General features: G+C 47.7%; 1 protein-coding gene across 2 annotated transcripts; it reads right to left on the reverse strand.

Annotated features, from left to right (window-relative positions):
- Nucleotides 1–832: 832 nt before the first annotated feature.
- On the reverse strand, nt 833–9,423 carry LOC110288108 (pregnancy-specific glycoprotein 22-like). Of its 2 annotated transcripts, XM_021154550.1 has the most exons (6): nt 9,360–9,423; nt 7,904–8,260; nt 5,890–6,253; nt 5,728–5,732; nt 4,327–4,677; nt 833–1,116 (listed from the first exon to the last, which is right to left on the reverse strand). In XM_021154550.1, exons 1-6 carry the CDS (start codon nt 9,421–9,423, stop codon nt 833–835), a joined length of 1,425 nt encoding a protein of 474 aa, XP_021010209.1. The 2 variants fall into 2 exon arrangements, with proteins under 2 accessions (XP_021010209.1, XP_021010210.1); XM_021154551.1 differs by lacking the exon at nt 5,728–5,732 and having other exon boundaries at nt 5,894–6,253.
- Nucleotides 9,424–11,318: the final 1,895 nt, after the last annotated feature.

Consider the following 11,318-nt stretch of genomic DNA (forward strand, 5'->3'; position numbering starts at 1 on the left):
GCCCTAGCTGCCTGGAAGTGATGATTCTGCTAGCAGCCTCCAGATAAAGATGTAGAACTCTCATCTCTGCTACACCATGCCTGCCTGGATGCTGCCATGCTCCCGCATGAATGATGATGGACTGAATCTCTGATGTGTAAGGCAACCACAATTGAATGTTGACCTTTCTAAGACTGGCAATGGTCACAGTGTCTATTCACTGCAGTAAAATACTAACACAACTGTCAACCTCAGTTTGGTTCAGCACAACCTTGAAGCTCAATATCCATTCAGAAAAAAAATGGAACATTTTCCCATTGGGCTGCATTGTGCATCAATAGTGAGCAGTGCAGTGTATCGAAGTTGCCAGCAGCTTGAAAGAACAGACACAGACAATGTGGTATCATATACTCCATGGAATTTTATGCAACTATTAAAAACAAAGACATCATTAATTTGAAGGCACATGGATGGAACTTGAGAATATCATCCTGATTGAGGTAACCCAGTCCCAAAATGGCATGCATGATATGTACTCACTTATAAGTGGATATTAGCCACAAAATACAAGATACATACACTACTTTACACTGACCCAAAGAAACTAAACAAGTTGGAAGCCCAAAGAGGAATGCTTGAATCTCACGTAGAAGGGGACAAAATAGTAGGAGGAGGCATATGGAGGGAGGGAACTGGGTAGGAGAGGGCATATGGGGAAAAAATGGAGGGATTCAGGATCAGGTGTGGGGAGGGATGGGAGAGATGGCCAACTGGCCATGCAAATGGATTGAAATCTGTAATTGGCAGGGGTGGATAGAAATGCCCCAGCCCTGCTATAGTATGAGAGGAGGGGTCACTCATTCATCACTGCCAGGCTGACTGGGAGACTGGTCTTTGAGCTGACTGGGTTGAAGGCTTCACATTGATACTCTCCAGCATCCTCCTTCCTCACAGTATGTATCCTGAGTTGGCACTTTGATGGGGACAGGGTCATCCTCTCTGTGAGCTGCAGACTCTGATTGTTGAAGAGCCAACGGATGGAGATCCCAGAGTTGTCTGAGAAACAAGTGAAGACAACTGAGCTCGGTACTCTAACTGTGCTGTCTGTGACTCTCATGACAGGCTGTGTCACAAGCTCTGCAAAGAAACAGAGGGGGGAACCAAATGACATTCATCTTTCAGACATCTCAAACAGCCCCTCTATAAATCACACTGAATAAAGCATTTAGGAAGGAGAAATTGGAGCTGTGACTATAGATATATATTGTGCTTTGCATCTGCAACCTACAAACCGTATGATCCTGATTTAGCCACTGAGGTTGATATGCCTCAGTTTACCTGAAGTATGACACTCTGTACATGATCATTGCACTGACTATGAGTTAACATTAGGTGTGAACAATGTTCTGACCTGGGGATGGGGTTGCTGCTCACATCAGCAGCATCTGTTCCACTTACCCTAGGCTGGATTCCTGAGGATAAGGAGGTGGCTGGAGAACTGTCATCTCTGTCCCAACCCTTGGGGACATTGTTTTAATCTGAGTTTCCTAAGTCCATCAGAACACTTGACTTCTGTCCTGGCACCAACCATTGAGACTCGGGAGAAGGAGGTACACAGGTGACCTATATGACTGCAGCATTAATGGAGGTAAACAGTTGATCCTGCACCCTGTGGGACATGGATACTCAGCCAAGCCTTGTTTCCTGTCAGCTCTGANAGGAAGTCCAATGCTAGCCCTGAGGAGAAGCTCTCTGGGGACAACTAGAGTTGAGTCAGGAACCTTGGCTTCCTGATGTTCCTCTTACTGATTCAATAGTGAGCTGGACCATGGAGGGAGGGGGAACACAGACTTAAAGGAAAGATAGAAGGGAAAGAGACAAATCCATCAATATTGAGACCTTGTTTGGGGGGAAAAGACAGGGTCATGTGACCAGAGAAGCTTAGATCAATCACTCAGTGGAGGTGGGTGGGAGTGTCTGCACAAGTCAGAGGGGTTGAGCAAATGCCCTCCATCCCCTTGGTGGGCCCTTGTATGTTGCTTCCTCTGTGGGGAACTCTATCCTCATGTGTCTCCACCCTCACTGTCCTCACAAGCCTGCTCTCCCTCAGAAAATGTGGGTTGCAGGCAAGCTATCTCTCACTTCTTCTGCTAGAGACCCCAGGGTTTTTGTTTTTTTACCTCCCAACCTCCATTCTGGTCCAGTCAGCACCTGACTTCACTTTGAGATGGCCTTCCTGTTCTGTCTTCCAGCCCATTACACCTAAGGCCTTGTTAGAAAAAAAATCTAATTTAATGTTTCAAGAAGGTCCAGTGCCTACACAGCCTCAGATGCCTGTGGGTAGATAGGCAGATGTCCAAAGATCTTGCATGTCCAGGTGCTAATGAAATTCTCATATTTGGACCTACTGACACTGGTTAAACCTCCAGCACACATTAGCATATGGATGTGTATGCAGTGTGTGTGCAGGTGCAGGTGTACACCATCCTGAGTGTATGCTTACAGACAGATCACAGTACCTAGATGGAGGTCAGAGGTCAACTTGAGTGATCCTGTCTCATCCTTCTGCCTTAGGAGATTCCAGCAAGTCTCTGAGCTCCCCTCCTCCCACACAGTGAGGCACTGCCCTCCTCACCAGTGAGCAGAAGACACTACCACAGGTTGCAAGCATTGCAGAGAAGTACACAGTGGGTCATCATGGCTGCAGCAGCCTGCTCTGCCCTCCCTCTGTGGAGAACAGCATTTGCTCCAGCACTGCCCACAAGCTCTACAGTCTTCCTCCCTCTGAGCTAAGCCTCTGCCCAGGCAGGACCTTCCAAGGGTTTTGCTGTGGGTTGTCAGAAATGGGGTCAAACACAAGGCTGATAATCATCTCTGCACCCTGGGGCAGCAACAGCTCACAACAGGACTGCCCTTGCTGTGTTCTCACAATGTGTCCTTTACAGCACAGGATCCTAAGCTGCCCTTCGTTCTCAAGGCTTTGTAATCTGTTCCCTGCAGGAAGTTGACACAGATGCCTGTAAGGACTAGGAAGGGACCTGCTGACTGATGTCTAGGAAAGGGACAGACCCATGCTCACTGGAATCATCAGTCAGAGTGCATTGTCATGAGACCCAGGAGCAATTGTGTGGGGACTTTCCTTTGGCTGTGAAGGAGGAGGTCACCTAGACCCTAGAGAGAGGGCAGTGGCCCCATAAACCTAAGGAGAGTTTCAGAGGGACTCTCAGCATCCTGTGCTACCAGAGCATCACCTAGAGTCTGCTCATGTCCTTCCTTTGAGGCAGCTGTCCTCTGTCTAGGTGATTCACAATGGGATTTCCCAGAGATAGCTGGGATTCTCTGACAGATTAATGTGCTTAGTAGGTCTGAAAGACTGCACAAAAGAACTCGAGGTCTATAGAGTCAGGGATGGAGCCAGGCTACACCCTAAGTGCATGGTTCCTGAAATTGCTTTTCTGAGTTTTCTGCCATTCTGAGCATGGCAAGAGCCTTAGGAGACTGGGCCGACTCTGAAGTCTTGGGCTGAGCTACTGCACCATCTAGTGTGCAGGAACGGAATTGCATCTCATTCTGGGTGCTCTCCAGTGAGCAACTCTGAAACTTTTTGCCTGCAGGCAAGAATTCCAGGATAGTGACATAAGCAATGGCATCAGAGGACAAACACTTCCCTAAAGGACCTGAGTCCTTTGTCCATCACCTTGAAGATCCTGACCTTCCTTTGAAGTCTCATAATGCCATCCAAACAGCTAGTAATGCCCTGCAAAACTAGATTGTCATGTCCAGCTATGCATTCCTGGGTGAGTCTCTGCTGATGATGTCCAGGATAAATATCATAACTGTGGCTCTAATGACAGTGCAATGGATAGTGACATATGCAATGGCAGGCTTGTACGATGTCAGCTGTAACAGGAATCCAAAGCCAACCAATGACAAAAACATTTCCCAGTGACACCTAGAGACTAACCATCACAGAGATTTGTTGCCAGGGTTTCCTGGTGCTCTGTGTGGGGACTCCATGGCTTCCTCAGCTAGAGCTTATCTGACGCGCATGGAGTCTATATCAGGGATATGGGCATAATAAGAGGCCCAAGGGTCAAGGCTGAGTCTGACATTCTTGGACTGAGTTTACCCAGCACAGGATGGGTAGCTCTGCATGAAAGGACAGGTGAGAGGTTCTTATCTAATGCTGTTGGACCACCCCATGTGTGCCCTGCACTAAGTGCCCAAATGCCATTGTGAAGGCACAATACAGTGGTGGAGAGAGCAGGAACAGCCCACTCCTCGGTGTGAATGTATGAAGTAAAGTAAGCCACACCCAGAAGTGGGAAGCCATAGACAGTCACTTACTGTGGACGGTGACTTGTGCATGCACTATTTCAACTTTCACATATTTGTCTATTGTTACTAGTGTGTAGAAGCCAGTGTCTTTCTCAGTCACGTCCTGGAGCAGCAGGGATCCATTAATGTACCCTGTCTCTCTTCTGCTGTGTGCGTAGCCACTGAAAATGGACTTCATCGCCTTGCTGTATTCTACAATTGTAAAGGATGGAGTGCTATCCACACCTTTGTACCAGGAAAAGGTTTGCACATCTTCTGGCAGATTATGGACCTGGAGAAGAACACTTTCTCCTTCAGCAGCATGCAGAGTCACTGGATCAATCCTGAGTTGGGCAGAGTCAAGAGGGTCACAGCAGGGGGCTGGAAAGGAAAGGAGAAGTCATCACATAGGATCATTGTGCCTGGTGAAAAGACTTCGACCTGCATCCTGACAAGATGGATTCTTCACTGAGCATGGACTTACAGGCATGGGTGTGTATATCTCACCTGGTGGAAGTCAGCAACAGCCCTCAGTGCTGCAGAATCTGTCATTGCCTCTGCATGGAGCTCTCTCCTTTGTATCTCCATGGCTGCCCACTCCCTGCCCTCCGTCAGACACTGCACACACTCATGCACACTGGGCTTTGAGATGATGCCTCCCCTCTGATCGTGGTCTCTGTACACCCTGCATATTCACTTCCTGACTTTTCTCATTTCCTTTGTACCTGCACTCAACCTCTGACTTCACTTTATACATGTTGTTCCTGCCCTGCCTGTAGCCCCCAGGACTAGGGCTGGGTGAGAGCTTGCAGAAGGCTGCTCTTATTAGCAGGCCCAGGAATTATGCTTCCAGGATTTATGTCAACTTGACACAAGCCAGAGTCATTTGAAACAGGGAGCCTCAACTGAAAATACAAATACCAGAATGACTGCTGGGCAGGTCTATAGCAAATCTTTTAACTGGTGATTGATGTGAGAGGAACCAGTCCACTGTGAGCATTTACATCCCTGGACTCATAATCCCATTTGCTATAAGATAAGGATGAGCAAGGTGTGAGGAGACAGGCAGGAAGCGGCACCCTTCTGTCTACAACTACCCTTGGTTGTTTTGATTTCTTCTGTTGCTTTTTTTGTTTGGGGTTGTTGTGTTTTTTATGAAACTCTACTGCTTAGTGATGATAAATACACTGGATTGATATAGACAGCCAAAAATCATTGCTCATTGTCTGCTCAAAGCAGAAGTGTCAAGTCCTGATAAATTGGAACCCAGGACATTTTAAGTCAAGCCTGGGACAGACAACCAAGGCCAGACCCCGGTGATCACCACTCTGTGTGGACTCCACGGTTTCCTCGCATACATTGCAAGAGCCTCAACAGACAGAGCAGTCTGGCATCATAGGTACTCTGAGATACAAGGGGGAGTCAGAAGACAGAGTCTGAGGCATGGGCATTTCTCTCCTACATGTGTGTACTGCACAGAGCGGTCAAACCCCAATATAGGGATAAAAATGCAGACAGGAGGTAGTCCATGCTAGCAGTGACAGTGCTCCTCGTAGAAGCCCCACCCAGCACTGAACAATCACAGAGAATCACTTACTGTCCACCTGAAGGTAAATGTGTGCTAATTCCATTTCCTGAAATCCATTCACAGTTTGTATGGTGTAGAATCCTGTGTCTTTCCAGGTGACATTCTGGAGCAGTAGGGATCCATTGCTGAACACTGTCTCTCTACCGCTGTGGGCAGGGCCTGGATCACTTAAATTCTTGGCGATTCTGTATTCCGCAATCTCAACCTCATTAAACAAAGTCAAGCCTTTGTACCAGAAAAATAATTGAGAATACTCTGGAAGATTGTGAACAAGGAGAAGAACGCTTCCCCCTTCAGCAACGCTGGGCGGCACTGATTCAATAGTGAGCTTCGCAGGGAAGGGAGGACGCCCACAGGTGAAAAGAGAGGCTAGAAGGGAAGAGAGATCCATCGATATTAGGAATTTTCTATTTGACTGTGGGTAGCTCTGTGTTCTACGCCCTCTAAATTCTCAGGAATACCCATCTACCCTCTACTCTTTCAGACCTCCAGAGTACACAGTGACTGACAACCTTCTCAGCATCTATGTTCCCTGCGACAACAGAAGCTCAAACAGGGGAGGACTTGTGCTGTGTTCTTATCATGGGTCAGTCAACAATGAAGAGCGAGCCTCTGCAATCTCTTTGTGACACAAACCCAGCTGGGCACCCAGTCTTCACTGTGTTCTCAGTGTTCTGAGATGATGGGATTTTCTCAGGAAGAAGGTGATAAATGTGTGTGAGACATCCAAAGGGCCAACTGCATGGTGAGTGGGGAAGGAGAGAGATCCATTCCACTGCAGTCAACACTCAGGATTCTGAGGGAGAAGAAAGGCCCAGGAGCAGATGTGTCAGGAGCCCATGGCCTGAGTGTGTGGGAGGAGGTGACCTGGGTCCCATAAGGACTGCGCTGGACTCCATCATCCCATGCAGGGTTTCAAGACGGTGCTCACACTTCTTCTGCCTGCTGAGCTGTGTCTCATGTGTTCCCTGTGCTCCCAGGCCTTACTGGGATGCCTTGAACCTCTGTCTAGGTAATTCCCATGGGACACCCTTTCATCCACAGGGAAAATGCATGTCTGAAATGTGAACATCATCCCCTGACAGGGTGGCAGATACAGGAAGCAGCTAAGAGGTCTGAGGAGGCTCTGTCAGTGACCTCCTGGTCTACAGGGAGAGAAAAAGCCAGGATACAAGGTGAGGTCCTCATTCAGAAATATAGGTTTCTGAGTATTCCCTGAGTGTCCCCAGGCTATGCCTGCTCTTCACTGTGGGAACTGCAGCTCATGTCTGGAGAACTGTCCACATCAGTGACGCCTGTTCTATTTCCTTATAGGAGAGAATGTGCTGGCCTCAAAAGAAAAGAGCTTGTCAGTAGGATCTGTGTCCTTTCTCCCTTTCTGATGGGAAACTGACTTTCCTAGAAGTCTCATCTTAAGCCCATCAGGACAATGGGTTAATGACCTGGGAATCTGCCCTGCTGTGGTCTCCCTGTGGGTCACTAGGGTGACCAAGAGACACAGGCTAATCCTGGCATTCATGGCAATACACTGTTTAGTTTCACATGGAGAAAGACATTGACTACAACAAACACCTTTTCTCTGAAGATGGAAAGTCAAGATCCAACCCTAGCACAAAGCTTCTCAGGGCCCACAGGAGGTGAGGCTGGAACAGAGGTGTGGAGCCAGGAGTTTCTGGTACTCAGCTCTGTAAGATGCCCATGGCTTCCACAGGCCCTTCTTTCTTCCCTCAAGACTTTCTCAAGGACGGTTCCCTATGAAGGACCCCAAGAATTTAGGCAGATACTGTCATCCTTGGCTGAGTTGCCCACCCTACATCCAGGTTTCTCCAAGGTGAAATCAAATGAGGGATTCTGCACACCTGACATTGTTCTCCACCAGGTGTGTCCTGCAATAAATGCTCAAGCCCCAACATGGAGACACAATGCAGAGGGAAAGGAGACACAGGCCAGGCCTGACACTTCTATTTGCCTAGTGGAGGGACCCAACCCAGGACCCAGAGTTCACAAAGAATTACTTACAGCGCACCTGAAAAAATGTGGATGTATTTGATACCAGTTTTCCATGTTTACTTATGGTTTGAAAAGTGTAATATCCTGTGTCCTCTTGAGTAACATTTTGGATCCACAGGGACCCGTTGCTGTGCAATATCTCTCTATCACTGTGCTCAGGCTTTGTCATACTTGCATTATACTCCACTAAATGCAGTGCAATTGCGACCCTCCAATTTGTCAGTCCTCTGTACCAGGCAAAAGCTAGAAGATTCTCTGGAAGATTGTCAACTCGTAGAAAAACGTTTTGTCCTTCAACCACTTGGAGCGGTGAATGGATAGTGACCTTGGCAGTGGTGGACAGAAGCCAGCAGGTAAAGAGGGAGGCTAGAAGGGAAGAGAAATAAGCCAACAATCATGAGCAGGTGTGAGCATCCTTCACATTATGCCTATGGGTAGGTGTGTGCCCATAATGGACACGAGTAACATGATCTCCATGCCAGAGGGTGTTGGTTCTGCCCTGTGGAATCCTCTACTCAGGTGTCCCCATATCACTCTTCATATAAAGAGTGTCGTTGTGAAGAGAACGAACTCTATAACATCCTCCTCCTCTTCCTCCTACTCCTTCTCCTCCACTCCTGCACACAATCCTCACTTTCTGAATTGTTTTCTATTCTATTTGCAGCTCTACTCAACCATTGACTCTCTCCTCTGAATACTCTGATTTCTGGTTCACTAGAAAAGGCTTTGTGAAGACAACCATTAAAATTATCTTTTTGGAATGTTCAGTTCCTGAAAAGAACTCAGAAAATAATGAGGGTGAAGAGGAAGGGAAAAACAAAGGAAACATTAAGGAAAGAAGGAAGGGAGAAGGGAAGGAAGGAACGAAATAAGGAAGGAAGGAAAGAAAGGAAAAAGGAAAGAAGTAAAGGAGGAAGGAAGGATATCTACATGGATTCACCGCTGCAGTTCCTAGGTTTGGAGCAAATAACAATCATTACGTTCAAGTGTGATTTAATAACTATGTATTGTATTGTGGGTTTCCGAAGGCTTTTGTCTTAGTGTTCACATTGATGGTGCATGACACACACCTGTGTGGAAGGCAGAGCAGAGTCTGCAGAAGCCTGTATCTCCATCTACCCTGTTATAGCTGATGAATGAATTTAGCCTGGCATATCTCCACACTGAGCCAACTTGCTGCCCTCCCAGGTTTGACTCCTCTTTGGAGATTCACCCTGTCAAGATGGAGACCATTGGAATTCCAATGCTAGCCAATGTGACTGATTTTAAATAGGGGCATCTGAGGATTTTTCTCTCCCCCCATCAGCTCCTTTCAGAGCTTCCTGCTGCTGAACCTCTGTACCTCACTGCACCTTCCTGACTGCAACTACAGACACCCAAGTCTTCTCTAGGCACCTCCACTACAGAATATTTTTGGCTTCTGAGTTTCTCTTCCCACACACAATCAGAGAGTTGGAACACTTACCTGTGAGCAGCACCCTCTGCCAGGGGGTACACACTTTGCTGAAAAGTTCAGAGGATACCTCCATATCTGTTCTCACTGTACTGGTCTTTCTCTGAGGAGACCTTCAGCTCCTGCAAGGCACCTGGCCTCTGCTGTCCTTCCTCTTTCTGAGCTGAGTTTTCTTTCAGGCAAGAGAACTTCCCAGAATCCTACTGGCTGTGGGCCGTGGGGTCTGTGTCCACGACACTGCTCACTCACTTCCACTCTCAGTGCTACCCTGCATCTTTCTCACATTTTCTCTCTTTATGTTTCTTCTCCAACAAGACCTTGAACAACAAGGCTGACAAACATGGACATGCCCTCAGAGAACAGTAACTCATCCAAGGGCTGACACCTGCTGAGTCCTCCATATGGGTCTGTCAGCATCAAAGAAGGAGCCTCTGTCTTTCCAATGTGTCCCTGAGACACACAGACCCGGATCAGTCTGCCCTGTGTCTTCAGTGCTCTGGGAAGGGGAGTTTCCCATCAGGAAGGTGACATGCATGTCTGTGACATTTGGAAGGGACCAGTTGTGTGATGACTGGGAATGAAGATAAACCCTCTGTCACTAATGTCACCAGTCAAATTCCTTACACAAGACAGATGCCAGGTAGCACCTGTGTGAGGAGTTTCATGTTCTTGGTATAAAGGAAGAGGTGACCGTGTGTCTCGGAAAGGACTGTGGGCTCCTCTCCTATATACTGTTACCAGATAACTTCCAGCATTATGGGTTGGTTAGGGCTGTGTGTTGGTTGAGCCCAACTGCTCTGTGGTCCTCCTGGGTCACATATGCCCTTTGTCTGGGTTATCCTGCAGCATAAGTCCTACCAGGAGAAAGAGAAATTTCAGGATCCCCAGAGAGAGGGGTGTCCATAGACACAAGAAGCAGAGCAGGGTCTAAGAAGGGAGATCCAAGTTAGTAGGGACAGGAATGGAAAGCAGTCTCCTAGGCAAGGTCTTAGCTCAGGGAAACAATTGTCTGAGTGTTGAATGAAAGCCCCACACAAGAAGACACAACTTCCTGTCTCATAAGTGGGCCCTGGAGTAGTGAAATTCTTCAGAAATTCTTGAGAGAATCACGGCAAAGTTCTTGAGTCAGATCTCATTGTCCACTTGTTTTCAATTCTTGGACATGATGTCCCCTTAAGCAGCTGATGACCAAGATTAACATCAGCTTCTCCCTGATTCACAGACACCTGAGAAGGTTCCAGGGTGGGAACACTGCATATGTGGCTAGAGACAGAGAACTTGTATTTCACATCTGTCACCTGTGGACTGTGTGATGCTCATGTGGACACTGTGTTCCCTGGGTCTCAGTTTCCCAGCAATAGCACAATAAAGGGAAAAAATATTACAGTCTCAACAAATAGCCTTAAATATGAACAAGGGCCTGACACTGGCCCAGGGTGGCTGTCCAGAGCAGCAGGGTCTGCTACCATTTGCTCCAAGGAGAGGATTCTTTAGAGTTACTCCCTGAGGACATGAATCATCAAGGGTAACTAGGTACTCTATCCCTCTCCTGGGGACCCTGACCTTCCTGTGAAATCTCATGAGCCATCAGAACAGTTAGCTGATGGCTTGGGCACCTGTGCAGCTGTGTGCTCAATTCTGAGTCAAAGAAGGAGATGACCAGTGACCCTGCAGCATTATGGGTTGGCTGTTCTGTGTGTTGGCTGAGCACAGTTCTCGCTGGTCTTCCTGGGTCAGCTCTCTCCTTTGTCTGGAAGATTCCCCATCAGCAATCCTGTCTTGTACTATGGGAGATGACAGGAGGAAGGAAACTATCCCGTCCCGCGGGATTCAGTTATTCGTGGGTGCGAGGGGGACCGCGAACCTGGAAGGAAATGGGAGGAAAAGAAAGAGAGGCGGAGACCAAGTAGAATTGTACCTATCAAGGTCTCGTTTATTAAGCTGAGGTGCCTTCTTTTTAAAGCATACATC

The sequence above is a fragment of the Mus caroli genome, unplaced genomic scaffold (assembly GCF_900094665.2).
Source record: "Mus caroli unplaced genomic scaffold, CAROLI_EIJ_v1.1 scaffold_11296_1, whole genome shotgun sequence".
Classification (NCBI taxonomy): domain Eukaryota; kingdom Metazoa; phylum Chordata; class Mammalia; order Rodentia; family Muridae; genus Mus; species Mus caroli.

Bases quoted from the DNA above. Each gene is read 5' to 3' on its own strand.
- LOC110288108 (XM_021154550.1), bottom strand. From the start codon at position 9,423: ATGGAGGTATCCTCTGAACTTTTCAGCAAAGTGTGTACCCCCTGGCAG. The intron at 8,261-9,359 runs GTAAGTGTTCCA...CTTCCCTTCTAG, and splicing joins GCAGAGGGTGCTGCTCACAG to CCTCCCTCTTTACCTGCTGG. The intron at 6,254-7,903 runs GTAAGTAATTCT...CTTCCCTTCTAG, and splicing joins CACATTTTTTCAGGTGCGCT to CCTCTCTTTTCACCTGTGGG.